This window comes from Cylas formicarius, unplaced genomic scaffold (assembly GCF_029955315.1).
Source record: "Cylas formicarius isolate icCylForm1 unplaced genomic scaffold, icCylForm1.1 PGA_scaffold_2__14_contigs__length_35257938, whole genome shotgun sequence".
In the NCBI taxonomy this organism is placed as follows: Eukaryota; Metazoa; Arthropoda; class Insecta; order Coleoptera; family Brentidae; genus Cylas; species Cylas formicarius.
This window is the reverse complement of record NW_026844319.1, coordinates 27,934,803-27,953,679: the sequence shown is the minus strand read 5'-3', so window position 1 is coordinate 27,953,679 and position 18,877 is coordinate 27,934,803. Positions and strand designations below refer to the sequence as shown.

Here is an 18,877-nt window from a genome sequence, read left to right as displayed (position 1 = left end):
AATCATTAAGAATCGCTGGACGAGACATTTAAAATCTTAGAAAAATTTATTTGTCATATTTACGGAGCTCATGATTCTTGCAACATCAATGACGTTCGGTTCTATCCGTTCCATCCGTAATTTTGACCCATCAAGTCTCCCACCATGTAAAGCTGAATTGCATCAGCATTTACTACGAGTTCGTTAAGTCACAAAGTTTTTGAGAAATGCTCCTTTTAAAAACCCAACGTCTGTATCACCTTAAGCTTCCGGCTGGAGCATAAACGACAATAAATATGGCTTTGTCTGGTTTATTGGAGAGCAATTACCGTTATTAGTTTTGGTTAGTTTTGGTTAGTTTTGGTTAGTTTGAAGGCAAAAATTAAAAATAAAATAGTAATAAATTTCTTTGCTGAAAGATTATGACATTTTTCATTCTATTACAGATAATAACTTTACTATGACAACATTGATGTAGATGATGATTATCAAGTTGCCTCCGTTCTTGTGATACAATTATGGATTAAAAAATCTAACCTAATTTTCCCGTAACCGTCCATTTTTATTTTATTTTCATATTTGAGGTTGATCATTGTCTTAATTAATTTAATGGTCTTGGTCCTTTCTCTGAAATTTATTTGACAACTATTTCTACACCAAGCAAAATGAAAAAACACCATTTTTCACTTTTAGATCGGTCTGGCGGAAGGTTTAGCAATTGACTTACTGTTTGGCAAATTGGTTTTAGGCTTTTAGATATACAAATAACATCATATAAAAATTTCAGCCATACAAAAATATTTTGAAAAATTTTTTTTTTAATTCAAAATTAGCGTTTGGCACAGCTTAAACAACAATAAAAATATCTGGCAATAATAGATTCATTTGTCAAAAAGTTCAATTAAAATAATAATAAATAAGGAACCTTCTCAAAATGATTTTAAAAAAACAGGCACGATGCGCGGACGCAACCACTACCGCCGGATAGGGAGAGTGAGAGAGATAGCATATCTAAAATCTGGCCTACCTTAAATTCTCGTTTTCCCGAAGTTGCTAGCTCTCGTAGATATAATGGGATATAAATCAGATTATATGTCAGGCATACGGGGTAGTTCAAATGTACCGATTTGCCTGGCCCGAGCGACGCAATACTATTTTCACTCTACCCATTTTGCCATTGCAGGTTTTATAACTTTCAATTTCCTGTTGTTGGGGTATCGGGGAAAGGCTTTTATTAAAGAAAATCTTATAAAATTATTTATTTTTTTAATAAAATATTTAATAAGTTACACATTCACACACTCGCTCCAACTCTATAAATTTTAGGTATGGGGCTCTAGCTGCTTTTGTTGTTCCAAAACTCTCGACAAGTCTGCACAAATTCCCTGTAAAAAATTGGTATTGTATTAATTTCTAAAAAATCAAACCGCACGAAAATTTTAATTTTATTCTGGCTCGTGATGATGTGAAAAAAATTAAACGCCAACGATTTTCTGTTATATATAATGGTATTTCATTGATGGCTTACTAAGAACTTAGAAAGTGCGACAACACTATTGTCATCGCAACATGGGTGTGGTATTTCTAAATCCACCTGATGATTTATCATGTCAATGGTAGTTTGAGTGGGATTATGGACAATTTATCAATAAGTTATCAATAATCCTATTTAATTTGCATTGTCTAGGTAATTTCTTTGCAAATCTTTAAAAAATCGTTAATAAAGCATCAACAAACATAAATCACGATAAATCGCAGTTAATTTTTGCGAATTTTACAGCAAGACACCAATTATATGCTCTTAGGGTGATACCTACGAAATATAGGTTGGTACGGCGGGATCACTGGTGCACCACACGTGTCCATAGCCCTTTTCCGCCGCGAACCCGTGGAAAGTTGCGTTTCCTTGCTGAGATAAATTTCTTTCCTTCGCGGCCACTTCGTGCAACTGAAAATATCATTGAGTCAGAAATTATCCCCCGCAACCAGTTCGCCAGACCTTTTCTCCCAAATCGTAGGGGACTACGTTATCGTCTTCGGCGTGCAGTTGCATCACGGGACAGTCTACCGACAGAATATTAGACGTAGACCTGAAATGGAACCCGTTGTTGTCGAGAGGCCTCAAAATAGTCGCGTCGAACCACGCCAACCACTTGAAAAGCTAAAACAAACGGTTGACATCAAACTTATTAGTCGTGATTGAACCCATGTACCTTTCCGATCGAAGTGGTGACGATAACGTCAGCCATAGTCGAGAATGCAGATTCCAAAATGAGTCCTTTTGGTACTGCGTTCCTTTGTTCCTTCAACGCTCGCACCGTGTGACAAGACAAGGCGGAACCTAGAGAGTGACCCCAGTAGTAGAGGTCGTTCTTGGGGTTGAGACTTCTCACCCAGTCGTAGATTTGGACGTGGTCGTTGATGACTGCAGCTTCCGATAATACTACATTGGTGCCAGAGTCACCATAACCTGGAGAATGTCATAAAGTAATGTATACCAAGGAGACCACCACCTGAAAATTTGCAAGAGCACTGCAAGTCTTAAGCGCACTGGATGGAGGAGAGCTTGTTACGAGGATGCAAAACTCGCTATGTGTCTGAAAATGGAGACATACTTCTCTGCAATAGGAAGAGTTAAAAAGACAAATTCAGTCGTTCATTTAAAAGTTAGCTAAAAGTTACAGCGAAATTGGTAGAGGCGGCAAAAAGGGCAGAAAGTGAAGATAAATGTTTGGAGACAGGGAAGTCTGTGATTAGGCTTTGTTTTAAAGAGTGGAATCATCTAGATACTTAGACAATGAAATAAGCTATCAAGGAGAAGAAGAAATTAAAGAATAAAAAATCCCAGGTTCTTAAGGAACATGTTGCATAGAATGATAACATGTGTTCCCACAAATGATGTCATCAGGTATTACCTCTGTGATCGATCGCGATGATTAAGAAATGTTGCCGAAGGACGCCATATTGTTTGACGGGTTGGGCCCTGTTGGCGGCTACGCCGTGCAAGTACAGCAAAATGTCTTTGTCCGAGTTTTTGATAATATCTGCCACGTTGTTGGAGGAGTTGGACATGTTCATGTCATCTTGGTGGAGGACAAGCCAGGCACCGATGGAAGTTATGGTGTTGTTGTCATCGTAGTCTTTCACGCTTATGTAGAAGTTGTAGACACCTTCGATGCCGTAGTATTCGGGCTGGTCGAATACGGGATCGGGAGGGTCGTTCCCTACACAGAAACCATGGATGCAAAACCACCTCTCAAAATACCGTTAATGTAAGTTCCGTTTGATGAGGGAGTAATAAAACATATAAGAGCGTGGTAGTTAGATCTGTTCAATAATCCAACAAAACCGCTCAATATTTTTTTACATTCATTTATTATTCTCAATTATTAACTTTTGTTTTCGTTGTGAGTCAAAAATTTAAAGCGTTTTGGTAAATATATAAAGAAATAAATAAATAAATACAATTTCTTTGCAAGGGATAAAAAATTTAGACATATATTTTGAAAATAAACAAAAAATATGTTTTAGGCGCTCACAATTTTTCTGACAAGCTTATTGTGAAAGTTAAAAGTGAAATTATAGGTCGATTCAACCCAAATGGGTAATGTTGATTTTTCTAATGGTGGCCGTATTGGATTTTCAACCCATTGAACAAAAAACCATTTCAATATTGAATGTAATATTGAAAGCCGCATTGGGTATTTTAAAAGTTTCATAGTCCAAGAACCAGTATGTATTACATCTAATTAAGTGCTAGTTTCGTACTCACGTGGTATAAACATCATGTATCGTTGAATCTGTATGGATAACCAGAACGTTATGGGAATGACAACCCATATTAATATAAATATCAATAAAATCAAGGCGGCTCTGGAAAAAAAGGCGTAAATAAAAGTTTGCCGTCGAGAGAGCCACTGCCATGATCACGCAAAATAAAATTGAATAAAATCCCATTTTATTGGAAAAACAATATAAATCAGTCAATTATTTAATTTATAAGGCCAATTGATGGTCTCTATGAAAATATAATCTCGATTGATATTGATTAGCATTAGATATGTCAGATGATTCACGAATTCTATCCAAGATTAGGTGGAATTGAAAATGCTATTTTTAATTAAACAGTCAAAAGATTGCAATTCGGGTAAAAAAAATATTCCTTTTGTGTTAAGTATGAATTTGTCTAGCTGCGATCTTCAACTGAATGTTCGTAATCACAACATAACCTTTTTTATGAAATAACACTGAAAGAAAAAAAATCTATTTCCATCAAAGCAACAGTTTACTTAATAACATACTTGTGCCCTTTATCAATGAACGCTCCGAAAGCTATTTTCGAGCTGCTTCGATAAAAAGCACATTGTTATAATAAAATAGAATACCCACAGAGCAGCCGCGCTCCACGCTAAAACAACCTTCCACATGGGCCACTTCTCCGCGGTAGGACCAGATGGCATAGAACTATAAGAAGAAGTGTCTGAAGTCCTCCTCTGTGATCAAGTTTAATAGGTTATGTTTGGCAATGCATTATCCGCTATAACTTACTATACACGCGGCCATGACTGCGTTACTCGCACCATCTGCACGAGTCTGGAGTGATACGCGTTTGATACGTTTATCTAAAACAAATTTTTGGCCAGCGATAAGGATGCGATAAAAGCAGAACCTTGTCGTCTGTTCTTTTTTTCGTTTTGCGCGTATCGGTCTTTTGGATCGCGTCGATAATACATCAATAGGCGATTTTTAGGAAATACTTCCGCCTGTTGAAAGGTTTTTCGCGTACCAGCTGCATCTCAGTTGTTTTACTTTACCGAACGGTTTGTTTAAGATTAAAAATACCGCGTTTTACATGTTCCATATGGTGTTCGTTCGTGAGAAAATTAATAGAATTGTTACATTAAGATATAAAAATTTATCAAAGAAAAATATATAAAATAGATAAAAACGTAGTTTCATTTGCAATTGTTACGTAAAAATTCATGTTTGCTGCATGTTTTCTATAAACTAGCTAGCTCTGAGCGATTAAAATAGATGATGATTTGGATTAATTGTTGGTGTTATTTCGAATTAAGTGACAAAAAAATGTTTTCTTGATCGAAAACAATATTGAAAGTTAAAAGAAGGCAATGGTTTCAATTTTTGTGAACACCTGATACCTTGAACCTAGGGTCAACGAAAGAAGTTGATAGATAGATAGAGTAATATGTATCAAATATAGGGAAATTAATATGAATATCAATTATGTCTAAGAGAGCTCTTGTTGGCGGGTACCGCTAAAGTTTGATGGCAGTTGTTTTTTACTGCAAAGCAATTTTAAAATCGTATGTTATGATGAGCAACTTTTAAACGCAGAATTGATGACAAACAGTGTTACTGTGACTGCCAAAATATGTTGTATAGCATGTTATATATGCTCCAACAAAAGACTTCATTGGGCTTCACCTCTTTCATCGCAACGACGAATATACGTGGTTTTTATATAAAATGAAATAGATGTGGTTCAATCAATTTCAAAGAAAAAATCAGTATCCTAACTTGGCTCTTACCTCTCTAGTAAAATACCCCAGAGTAGGTACATCTTTTTATTACATTTGGTTTCAAAATTTCCGTTTTAAAGATATACTTTTTACGTGGTAATTCTTTTTAAATAAAAATGTTAAAAGCAAGAAGAAAAATCTCCATGTTTACCAACTATATCAATACCTTATATACAGTGCGTCGCCTTACGTTGGCCATATCCAAGATGGGTTGGTTTAAATCTGAAAAATTATGGAGCTCATTTTAAGAATTATATATGAACGTTTGTCCTAAAAGTCTTAACTCTTAAAATACAGGGTCGTAAAATTTTGAGAAAAAAATCAATTTTTATATTATCTAGTAAGCAATGGTTCTATATATCTATAGTGTTTGGCACCTTTTCAGGTGCCAAACACAATTTCTAATTTCTACCTTACCAAATTTGGTATCACATATTTTTTAAGAAATAAACATTACGCCACTTGAATTATTGACTATTTTATTATCTTTTCATTTCGCGACACTGACTAACAGAGCTTTGCCAAATTTGAAGCAGAATCGTTTGTTAGGTAATACAGTAGACTCGCGGTATAGTGAACATGCTGTACAGTGAACTGCTCTAAATAGTAAACACAAATTTTTGTTAATGTATTCTGTAGAGTGAACAAACTAACTCTCGAAATAATGAACCCAAAGGAACAAACACGTCAATGGAGGAAAACGGATTTAAACGTTTTGTTTTCTTTTATGTAAAACTGGATAAAAGCAGTTTTTTGCGAATTGTGATTGTATCAGGTCGTTTCGCGAGGGAGGTATGGCAAAAAATAGAAAACATCTAAGTCTAAGTGATATTAGCCAAGATATTAGAAGACTTAAAAAAGGTGTATGGCACTGTTTTATCCAAAGAATATGGTGCTGATAAATCTACCATATGCGCTATTCGGAAGAGAATGGTAAATATTTGAAAAGGGTTAACTTTTATCGGACTAGGAAAAAAGAAATCTTAAGACATTCAAAGTGGCGTCGAAAACAAAGAGGGAAGAATCTTCCCTTGCTACTCCATAACGAATACAAAGAATCTTCCATAGAAGCAGCGGCTGGTTGCAAAAATATAAAAATATAAAATATGGAATACGTTACTTAAAGGTTTGATGCGAAAAATTGTCATTACAGAATGAGCATTTTGGTCCCTTCAAAAGAAATCTGGAAGAAAAAATGAAAGCTCTTCAACTGTATAAAGATCAGATTTACAACGCCAACGAAACTGGTTTATATTGAAAGCTGGAAAAACAGGACTTCGCGAATATAAAACAGCTCCAGCTGTCCCGTTCATTATCGAAATTCCAAAGCTGCTTTGGATGACAGCCGCAATTTTTAAAGAATAGTTTCATATGATATTTATTCCGGAGATAATTTTAGTAATAGAAAAGTATTTTAAATTGTAGTACAATGTTTTTCTACTGTTCATACTTGAAATCTCACTCTTTGAAAGACGCTGTTGCGAATTTGACCCTCGTATGCAAAAACTTAGAGCCTGAAGTTATAGAAAAATGTCGACACAATCAACAACGAAATTTATTTAAGTGTTCTAAGAAGTCGAATAAGAAATAAGGAAATCGATACAGTAAGATCAGGAATTTTCGAGTCGCTGCAAGCTCTCAATCCCGAAGTTAACATTAACACCATGGATGTAGACGACTGGAATGAAGATATTTTGCCGGATAAAGAGCCTGAAGACCACAGCGCAAGAGACAAAAATTGGTCAAGATCAAGGACGGCAAGAAATTAAAGTATTGAAGAACGTGGGACAACTCAATCTGCGATCAAATCAATTAACAACAAAAAAGGTTATGAGACAAAAAACACTAACAAATTTACCTCATTTTTCGATAAGGATAAAACAATAAAGTACATTTTTATTAGTACATATAACGTTTTCTCCATTGTTAGTAAAGTCGGTTTACTAATGACAACAGTTTCTTAGTCAGTTTTAGAAATATTCCATATAGTGAACAAATCGCGAGTCTACCGTACAAAAAATTGTTTTTGGTTTTTTCAAAACTTCATCTTCAAAGTTAGGTTGTTTAGGACATGTGTTCGTACCTGAACTGAGTACCCCGTATTACACACACAAATATTCAACATGATTCATTTAACAACACGTTATTCATGACATTCCCCTTGCGATAAATTTGCATCATATTCAATAATTATAAATTTAAAACATTTGGAAATAAACCTTTATCTAAAAATATACTTTTATCAAAGCAATAATCGATTATTTTTTATTGAACACTCATAATCTTTCAATTGCTTAATCAATAGTTTATAATGATAAATATTATTTAAAAAATCCCTATATTTAATGTATGTATCCTCTATCTTGATATGCCCTTCGAAAAGTTATTTTCGTACCTGGCTGGATCGTCGCGCTCCGGGATAAAGAATAAAACACGCCGCCAATGTTTTAATAATAATTTAATATACATATACAGTACACTTCGTCTAGATTTTATTTTACAGTAAAAATGATAAATCGATATATTGGAACAACAGATTAGTCTATATAAAGTCCTCTTCATATAAAATATTTTTTAAATAAAATACACAGCAAAAAGAAATGACACGTCCCTTCGAACAGTACATACGTTTCGCACAATTTTAATGGTTTTAATTTTTTTTTACACGTAAAGCCTATGTTAACCGTTTATTAACGTTTATTATTGTAACATCACATATAATGAGAAAATCGTCTACATGTTGCCTAAACGCTTTCGCTTCTCCGATTCTACACTTTAGTTTTCGAAATCAGAGTAAGAAAAAGTCGGAAAACGGAGAGACGAATATCATTAATTAACGCTATCAATATAAAAAACCCAAGCCGGTTGATTTTCGAGGGTTTCAGCGAGAGATCATGCGTTCTTAAACAGTCATTTTAGTTATTATGTACACACATTTGTGGTTAACATTTGTAGCAATATCGAGAAAAGTATTAGTAACACCCAGCGACTTGTGGATCTCAAATCACCATGAAACCAGTTAGCTATTTAAATACACCCAAAGGTGTCTTACAAATATAAAACCGTTAGTTGGGAACGGCGGGCAATTATACAGGGCAAGACGAACTAACGATACCGCCGGAGGACTATTTGTCTAGCGTTACATGTGCTAATTTGCTTATTTCAATGAATATTATGCTTTTCTTATATATTTTTTACAGTGTTCAAATTTAAAGCTGCGCATGCGGAGAACATATTGACTTAGTCTATTGCAAATTGGGGCCATCTACAAAAGAGTTTGTTTTATACCCAAAAATTGTTTGCATTGTACCAAGTCTTCCATATTTTAAAATGAAATAATGAATGAATTGAAAAAAAAACTTTTTGAGATAATAAATATATAACTAATAAATATATAACTACCAAAACAAGTTTTTGGATTGCTATCGACAAATATAACCGTCATTTTATGTATCAAATTGATTTGAATTGACACAGGGTTTAGATTAGAATAAATTTCTTGAGTTAGGTTTAATTCTCGAAAGGAAAAGTCTTTCTAAACCCTTAAAATAACCAAATGATGCAAATTTTAAATACTTGAAAAGACGCGTTCTGTAGAGGGACCAATGGACCTGGAAATCCGGTAGCCGAATGTCACACCTTGAACAATAGCTCGGGCGGAGGGTATGTTAATGATAGAACTATAGTTCAGAGGCGTTTAGTGAACTAAAAACAATCAATATTGGTGCCTTGAATTGTTCTAATTATTTGATTGATTAAACAGTAGACATTTTCAAAAAACATGTTCAAATACAAAAAGTACCAACATAAAAAAAGAGAAGAATGTAAAAATGAACGATAACTATTTTTATTCCACACATTGTGCCTAAAATTTCTAGATGAAACAAACTATTGAATAAATTGAATGTTGAATAAATATGAGATAAACTATTAGAGCGTTAGTTGTCGAAAAACTTTTTGATTTTTATTCAAAAACACATTGTTTAAAAATAATGTTTTACCGACTGGCAGTAAAATCAAAAATGGTAATTAAATGTACTTTGAAATTTATACAAATAATAAAACACACTAGAAAGGCGCAATGATAGCGGGCATAATTTTTTTCACCCGTAGGATTATCCTTGACGGTATCGCGAGTTCGTGGTCTGGTAAAGCATCGTTATTTACAATTCCGCGTGGTCTAAACTACTCCGCTGATAAACGTATCTACCGCTCACACCGTCGGTTCTCTTTTTAGGGAACACGTGATCGTAGTACTTCTCGTGTTCCATCTGAAGCGGCTTCGGCCTGCCCCTGTGTCCCGGCTCATTCTTTCTGGACCCTAAGGACCTGCTGCGGTACCCATCCGACTTATTCGTATCCGATGCCAGCGATTGTGGCATCGAATAACGACCAAAGCTGCGGTAATCGTATCCGAAGAGGTTTTCGTCTACACTACTTCTACCGTTGAGTGTGTGTGTGGTAGGGGGACGATGCTATATATATTTACAGCTGACGTTAGTTTAGGCACGGGGTGTTAGTTTTGGTGCGAAGCGGTTTCGAGTGCTGACTTTGGCTGAAAACCGGTTCTTTTTGTTTTATACGTGTGTCAAACAGAAACGTCTAGGCGCCGGATGTCGAGGCGTTCACATAAAGATGAATATACAAATGTATGGTATAAGGTATAAAGTTAAAAATAAAATATTGAGTTTGTATACATAGCACAGCATTCAACAAAGGAAAGTTGTACAAGAAGTCAAGAATTCAGCAGCACTAGATTCTTTTGCAGTGCAGTGTGCCAAACTGCACAAAATATATGTCATATTAAGATTTAGTTCAAATAACATTTTTTTCATATTTCCGTGTTGTTAAAATTGCTATTTCATTAAGTTTGAAACAAAATGGTTCTTTCCACATCGGTTTATAAATGTTGAACACATCTATTTTTTGGAAGAAATTTCAATAAACAACATTACGCATTTTTGTTAACAAGGATTATGGTTAAATATGTAATGGAAGCCATCTTATGGCGAAAAACTCACAAATCGAAACAGTAATTTATGTTTACCATTAGGCTTCTCAGATAATCACGATTTTATCCCTACAAAGAAAGAGTATGTTATTTACATATACAGTATTGGAGAATCAAAAAAATTCTTAAGGTCAACCAACCACTTGCCCCTGTCGTATGCTTCTGGTAGTAGCTAGAATCTAGTAGGGCGTATAAAACTAACTTTTAATAAGTTTTAAATTTTTAAATAAAACACCCTGTAAATGAGCAAGGAGTTATATAGAACCTAAACGATTTGGGATAAATCTTAATGTTTTCTGGACCCAGGATTCTAAACTTTATATATGTCCCCCGTATATCGAGAGGATTATGGAATGTAGATTTTAATTTAATTTAATTTAATTTTAATTTTAATCAGAATATTTACATGACTGGGAAACTAATTCACTTGTACCTCGACTTTAGAAGCACAACAACCTTTTTGGTATGATTGAGTTTGGCCATGATGAAAAATGTCCGTTTTATATGAAAACTTCAAAATGACTTCGATCGCAATGCGGATAAACTAGAGAATAAAATCGCAAACAGTAAACATTCATAACCGAAGTGAAAAGTTTACGCAATTCCGCATTAACTTCAATGCGGTGTATGGTAGAGAATCAATCGCAAACTATACTCACAAGTTAAAATCCGAAAACTCAAAACGTTCACGTGATTCGACCACACGGGCATCATCTACATAAGAAGTGACAAAGACGTCAACTCAAATGCGCACCCTAAAAAAAGTTGTAATAGAAATATAAAAACTCATAACAAATCTACAAGGGCACTAATGTAAAATGTTCACATATTTATTATTGGAAAACTTATGACCAGTGGATAACAAAGAAGTACGGCAGGCAGATTTGGTCTTAGGAATTCTGATTAAAATATTCCTCTCAGGTATAAACCAAAGTATAATTTTTTACAGTTCAATAAATATACCCATGCTTTAGTAAAATATACCTTAACTATCATTGGAAATGGCTTCGGCGTTTTGTTTGTTTTAAACGCGGTAAATAAATTTGTAGTTTTGAAAGAAATAGAAATATTGTCTGGGAAGTAAAATCAACAATTTATCAATCGAACGAATTGGATTATCGTTACTGAAAGCAATTTGTCCGATCGAATGCTAATTTCTTTGTAAATGGGAACAGGGAGAGTTGGAAGAAAAATGTATGACATGGTCAGCAAATGCGAACTTTCTAAAAATCTAGAATTTTATGGTAAAACGGTAAATAAATATCTCATGTTATTGATTAACCGCAGGATTCTGCAAAGCATTTGTTGGATCCCATTTAGCTTTGTTTTTAAAATCTGATGATGTCGTGTGGCGAAAAATGTGTAACATTTGGAGAATAATAATTTTGATGTCCTCGATTTGCGAATTTCTTGGGACCTTTATAGTTTTATGAAACCAAGTCTTTTTAAATATGGGAGACTTGTTTTGTTTTTAATCTTTTTTTTAAGTCCAACACCCCGACTATTTGAAAACTTGCTCCAATTTTATTACTCGCCGCGAAACCACACGCGTTTGCAGCCAAAGGAGCGTACAAAGTTCGGCCACAGCTCTATACATAACATCGTTACAATAGGCGTTTCCAGAACAGAAAAAATATTGCTAATCGAAAACTATGTGACGACATTTTCCCGCTGCTGCTACTACGGTCTAACCCTATTCGGCTGCAGCAGATATCCGACTCTGACGATCTCGACGCTTTATTATTAAAATCAAGTGAGGTGGTTTGAGAAAGTGCTCAGTACTGGGGTGGTGGTCTGTGTGGAAAGAAAGTGTCAGTGTAAGTTCGGTGTATGTACAGAGTTTATCGGCAACGAACAAACAACCAAGTTTTCGTTTATCCGTCGTGGCTACCTGGACCCTTTCCGTCACAGAATACACACAATACAGTAGCGATGCCAATAGCGAAACTAACCTTCGGGAGAGATTAAAACTTTTAAGCAACAACTCTTTACTTACTGGTAGGTTAGGTTTATCAAACACCGATGAAATCGCGTTTGCTATACATAATTAAAAATCAGAAAATACCTATCCTGCTAAGCAACGGTGTATGATGAAAGTCACCAAAACTTTGATTTTCCTATACGTTTCTATAGTTTCTGATCTGCGAAAATCACCTCTTTAGTGCTATTGGACCTCTCCAAAGCTGTTGATAAATTAAATCCTAAATTGGTGTTAGTTATTCTCTACTTTGACGGATTTTCTGAAGCAGCTGTCCAATTTATACAAGATTTTCTAAACAAAAGACAGCAGTACGTAGAGACGAGGAGTTGTGTGGCGTCTGTAGGGGATTTCCCCTGTGGTGTCCCTCAGGGATATATTTTAGGTCCTTTGCGTTTTAGTTTTTATGTCATCTTGGAAGCTGTCTTCAGCATTGCTCAGAGCATCTGTATACGGATTACATGCCCGTTTGTCTTTAATGCAGCGCGATGATCATCCACACATACTATGTGTTCCTAACTAACGAACCAAAAAATTAGACTTGCAAACTCCTTGCTTTTAAGTCACGTTGACTATGATTATGTAGAGTATGGCCCGTGTTTAGACAGTATTGATATTAATATAATAGACTGGGTACAACAGTCATGCTGAGACTTTCCTACAAATCGAAAGAAGCCAAATGGCTTACCATGGAAAATAGAAGGAAATTTCACTTACTTGTTATTAACTCATAATCCTAATAAGCTTAATCTTCAATTTTCAGGATATATTTCTTCTCCTCCTAAGATTTAATTATTCGAGAGTTCGTTTACCTATAATGTTCATGTATAATCAATTTCCCTCTGATTTTAAAGTTCTAAACATTCGCTATTTCAAACATACTGTTTATTGTTTGCGTTAATAATACTTGAAGCATAAACAGGTAAAGGATAAGGGATAAATCGACTTAATCAGTTGATACTATTCTTTTTTGCCTTGTTTCCTCTAAGTGTCAGTGAATTTTGTGTTAGAATTTTGGCAAATCAAACTTATTATTATTATTATTATTATTATTATTATTATTATTATTATTATTATTATTAAATGTAAAAGCAGAAAAATATTTTCTTCATTTGTAAATTGAAAACATACAGTAACATATCGGCATGGCACTTGTCCCGAATCGTTTCGTAGCTTCTGTATAGTGTTTATTCTCGGCCCTAGGGAGTCCAAATAGCGTCAACGGAAAAAAAAAACATTTCTTAGCTACAGGCGAGCGTGTTAACAAAGAGTGCAGGTGCTCTATGTACAAAGTGCGTCTGGTGGTGCGACCTTTTAACATGGCTACGTTCGTTATGTACATTTAAGTCGGTTTCCAATCAAGTTCTGGAATTGGATCGCGAACCTTTAGGTTTCGACGAAGAGTTTTCCGTTTCGTATTATTGTCCGTGGTAACTGAAAACTAGGAAACGTCGAAAACTCTCCGTCGTGTAAAGAAAAAACGCACAAGCAAAACGGAAAATTCACAGTTTCGGTAAATACGCGTGTGCGAGAGAGAACTACCTAACTAAGTAATCAATTAAACGTTTAAATCCTACGCTAAGAGATTCGGTTGGGAATTTACAAAAATAAAATAACACTAAATGACATAATATAAAAAATAAAAGTCTTAGGATTGGTCGCTTTGGTAAAATGTGCACACGTGACATATAAATCAACGGCCAGTGATCGACAGGGTGCCAACTGCAACCGGGACACATTAAACGCTTAGAATTTTCGGGGTATTTCCAATATTTTACTAAAAAATAATTTTAAATGAGGATTTAAACAAATAAAACAGTTTTTTAATACAAACCGCAAAACAGGCTCTCAAAAAAAACTCTTTTTTTTTTAACGTAAATAAATTTTATGTAAGGTTTAGATTAAAACATTACACTCAAAATTTTATAACAATCCGAAAAAAAATCGAAAATACCTCGGCTACAAGCAAACGCCTCGCGGGGTCGGAAACAGTTAACATCTGTATTCGATTACAGTGGCGTTCCGGCCTCCGGAACGACGCGACGGTACGGCAACGTCGCAATCTATCCCCCCCACGATTGTGTGGTGGAGAACGTTGCCACCGTCGCGTCGTTCTGTCAGCATCGTGCAGTGCTACACTCTAGTGGGCGGTTGAAGAACCATGGCAGCCAGACGTACCTTCATGGCGTCGGGATGTCCGGCGCCCCTCGGACCGGTCGTGTAAATGGCATCGGCCGGTATACCGCCCGGACCTAGGGCCGTTTGAGGGGGTTGGCTGTTCGCCACGTGGTGGTTATGGGCGGATTTTTCGATGTCCACCTTTTGACTGAAACATGCATGTAGCCAAAAATCTCGTAAATCCGGGTTTTTATGTACAGTTAAATTGGGAACTGTAAACATTTAATTATTTTATCATTTTTATGTTGGCAGCACTCGTGCGTGCAAAAAGTGTCCTTTGCAGCATTCAGAGTGCTCTCTTATACCGTGCTTTAGTCACGAGCTAGTTGATAATTTTTCCTGAAATTGACCTGAGAACAAATTGGACGAGTACTATAGTGTCGCAAACAAATTCAAGTTCTTCATAAATTTATCCACGAAATAGAAAATTTAATTAATTAATACCTAACTTAACTTTGTCCAATTTTTGCATCAATTTATCAATGTCAAGTGCTGAAATAAATCAAGAAGCAATGTTATGTTATTACATATTATATACCTGAAGTCATTATTTATTAAATTAATAATCTTAGATTTATAGGATGTTTATCTCCTACATTTATCGCATCTCGAAAATTTGTGATCCTTTTCTCTATCTGAAGTCACATGACTCAGGATTATAACAATACTTTGGTCTGGCATCCTCAAAAACTGTTTAAACTCTTGAAGGTTCTTTTTAAACTGTTTTTTAACCAATTTTAAGTCTTCTTTATTTTATTGTCTGGTCAAAGCCTGACCCACCAACTTTTTTCGATGTTAGCTAGTAAAAAATGGTTGCATCAATAATACGGACAACAGAGTATTTCTTTTTCTAATTCTTGTATGATTTTAGATTTCTGTAGAACAAACTGAGGCCTAACAACTAAATAAGGACTATTATGGGTAAACACTGTTCCAAAACAAGAAAAGCAGTAACCCCTACACACCGTGAGTTGGTTGAACTGGTAAATAACATTTTGAGCGTGCTAGTTTCCAGTATAAAGCTTCGACATGAACTAAATGAAGACATTCATCAGTTACTTCATGAATTTATTATTAGTGCAAAATTAGTATTCAACGAGTGTCTGAAGAAGTTCGTCAGCGCGTTGGCAGAGTATCATTTCTACGACCATTAGTTTTTGGATACATCTTTGCAAATAAGCACGAAAATAAGATTGGGAAACTGGCCCAAAAACGGAACTAGGAGCTACCACGAGCGGCAGCAGAAAATCCGGATCTACTGGGGTTCCCTAATTTGATATATCCACGTTACCCAATTAATCGGATAAAGCGAAATTCCCAGATATTATCGGCCATTAGAGGCGAGATAAATATCGCCTTCGAGCGGGCGTAAATCGCCGAAAAGCCACTCGGTTCGCATCGTGATGGGCCTTCGGCATGCCAGAGGATACGATAACTTCCCGAAATATCGGATGTAATTAGCAAATCATTGATATAGGTGTTACGTAATAATTGAGGTCGGGTATTGATTTCGCACGATTGCCGGAGCTGCTTTTCTCCCGCATCGAAATGGTTGGTGGGGAACGGTCGGAACTAGTCAGAGATCCTTTGGAGGAACGCCTCACGTATCTTTAAAGATATAAAAATGCGGAACTTGGCAGAAACAAGATTTCCCGATTCAAGGTATACTTTGGTATCTTTTCTGAATGCTATATAACGTGCCGCTCTAAGAATTAGTATATTATGTATACTTCTTTAAATGTGTATTATTTTCTAATATTTTACTTCACTTTTAGATTATAAGGTTGTAGGTTATGAAGCTAATCACGTAGAAACTGTAAGGGAAGTAAGAATCTTATTGATTCCTACATCATCCCAATTTTTGATATTTTTTGTGGCGTTTTAAGCAACATTTTATTATAAAAAAATCTGTTGCGGAGCTTCGCAAATCAAAGATTATCGTTGCAAATTCCTCAAAAAAAGCCACAGCTAAATGACATGGTACAAGAAAAAGCAGAACTAATAATAGTTCTTTGCTTATTTTCAATTATTTTTACCTCTAATTATTTTATTTTTTAAAGAAAATTTACACAGTTTTATAACAATAAAGTTCATTAAAAACTGGGATTTAGTGTTATTTAAGTTTGTAGCAGAATTTGACGTTCAACTATTGTCTTATGTTTTATACCGGTAGCTCACTACTAATTTTAAATCATAAATACAAAAATTGATTGTATCAAAGTGCTGGAAGCAATAAAAGTAGTCCCATTGTGTAGGGTAACTCATAAGTCTTCTACAACATCCAAATTCCTCATTTTAACTTTCGATTTCCGAAAAAAAAATCAAGGTATAGATTCCTGTCTGTACTTAATCATCACAGTGTCTTATATTCTTGATTATTTTACGAATTTAAAATTTATATTTAAATAAATAATTTTAATCTGTATAGTGAACAGAAACACAAAAACCGTTTTTTGGAATTGATATTGATATAGAAAAGTTTTGGAGTTTGATTGCCTTTTCCTAGAAAATATGAAATGATATGAAAAGCGTTAAAAATAGGTATACAGAAAACCATAACAAATCGTTGATACGTCAAGGTCAAACATCGCATGGCAAATCGGAAAGCGTCATAGTCTTAACTGAAAAAAAAAGTGGCAATAAAAACTTTTTAGGTTTTGCTATCTATATCAATTTTGGAATTTTAATTCAAAAATGTTAAGCATCTTAACGGCCGTCCAGACTTTTCGGGATTGAGGCGGTTTTACTGTAGAACTATATATTTCTGATAAGCGTACACTATTACCATAGAAAATAGGAAGTAATATACATGCACTCCTATTCAAAAAGTATAAAGTTTTGTAATAAAAAACTTTTATTATGTTCCTCAAACATGAAAATGGCTGATAGTTATTATGTTTTGATTCACCAAAGCTAGGACACTTTTGCGAAAGCCGCCTCGTTCTATAGGATAAGTTAAGGCAGGATAGTTTTGGTTAGTTTTAAATAAAGGGGTCCTGAGATTTTGCATGGCGTTACGATAACGATCATTTGTCAAATAAAATGTCTTCAACTCTTAAAGGAAAACCGGAAAATGACGCAATCGAAGACGCGCAGGAAAACAACCTATCAAAAAATTCGATGGACTGGCAATTAAAGCCGTCGTCCGTTGCTATTCGTTACTCGACCTAAAAGGTTCGTTAAAACGGGGTCCCGAATTGTTCGCCCCCGCACTCCCCTCAATACGCGACAAAGCAATTATTGAAGTCGGAAAACGGCATAAATTTCGACTCGGGTGCTTAATGTTAATATTAAGCGAGAGTCGTCCGACCTCACCGTGTCCGACTACTAAATTTTCCCCCGGAATCGGAAAAACGTCCATCTCTTATTCATTTATTCGGAACTATTCAAATATTATTAATGTAATGCCGCTAATTTTTCGGTTTTCGATTAATCGCCGTGTTCCGTCCATATCGGAAAAATTTACATTTAATCTGGCGCAATTTCGCGATTTTTTTATTCCTTTAATTTCGTTCGGTTTTCGATGAAAAAATAATGACCTTTCGCGACAATGATAATTCTTCGGTATGGGAAGACGATTTTAATTTTCTAAATGGTGAATCTTTCTTTTTAATTTTCGAGACCGCGGTATTTTGATGGATGTTGTATTCTTATTCGTGAAAAAAAAAATGATGTCCAATCTTTGATGTCTCCAAAATGAGATTTTCGGTTAGTGGCGTTAATTCAATAAATTGTTCCCTAAGGAGTTTGATTAATTTCTACAGAACAGGGACATAAGTAACAAATTAAAAAAAAATGCAGAAGGCAGCAAAATGCTAATACAAAATAAAATAAAACAAAAATAACATGTTTTAACGTCACGCACAGAAGAAGAAAATATATCAAACTGGAAACTTGCAGAGTTGTACAGATCGCACATTCTGTGGAAAGGACAATTTTTAAAATATTCGTACGAGGCGTAGAAAGGTTAAAGGTTTGATCTACTCTTGAGATAACCCTGGAAACACCAAAATTCAATTTTGATAAGAGGGCCGGATCAACAACCTGATTATGAATAATTATCAAGAATTGTCGTTGTACAGATTTCAGCTTGGACTTGGTGAACCGGACTCTTTAAAATTTCTAAATCTGTTAAGTCTCGAAAGTTCCGTGCTATAAACTCGTACATTTTATTCGAGGCAGACACAGCGC

General features: G+C 35.1%; 2 protein-coding genes across 5 annotated transcripts in view; both read right to left on the bottom strand.

Annotated features, from left to right (window-relative positions):
- Positions 1 to 1,266: 1,266 nt before the first annotated feature.
- Positions 1,267 to 4,617, bottom strand: LOC132698304 (lysophosphatidylserine lipase ABHD12-like). Its single transcript, XM_060664295.1, has 8 exons — positions 4,528 to 4,617; positions 4,369 to 4,472; positions 3,752 to 3,852; positions 2,895 to 3,203; positions 2,193 to 2,449; positions 1,979 to 2,140; positions 1,797 to 1,927; positions 1,267 to 1,364 (listed from the first exon to the last, which is right to left on the bottom strand). The coding sequence occupies exons 1-8, from the start codon at positions 4,540 to 4,542 to the stop codon at positions 1,316 to 1,318; spliced, it is 1,128 nt and encodes a 375-aa protein (XP_060520278.1). The 5' UTR covers positions 4,543 to 4,617; the 3' UTR covers positions 1,267 to 1,315.
- A 3,384-nt stretch (positions 4,618 to 8,001) lies between these two features.
- LOC132698043 (hemicentin-2) overlaps positions 8,002 to 18,877 on the bottom strand; it is a 456,593-nt gene continuing 445,717 nt past the window's right edge. For 3 of the 4 annotated variants that reach the window (XM_060663877.1, XM_060663878.1, XM_060663879.1), the window contains exons 12-13: positions 14,687 to 14,834; positions 8,002 to 9,994 (exon numbers count right to left, since the gene is read on the bottom strand). In XM_060663877.1, the coding sequence (XP_060519860.1) occupies positions 9,683 to 9,994; positions 14,687 to 14,834 (460 nt within the window). In that variant the 3' untranslated portion in view covers positions 8,002 to 9,682. Of the gene's footprint in view, positions 12,325 to 14,686; positions 14,835 to 18,877 lie in introns of all 4 variants that reach the window. The other variant, XM_060663880.1, reaches the window with a different exon arrangement.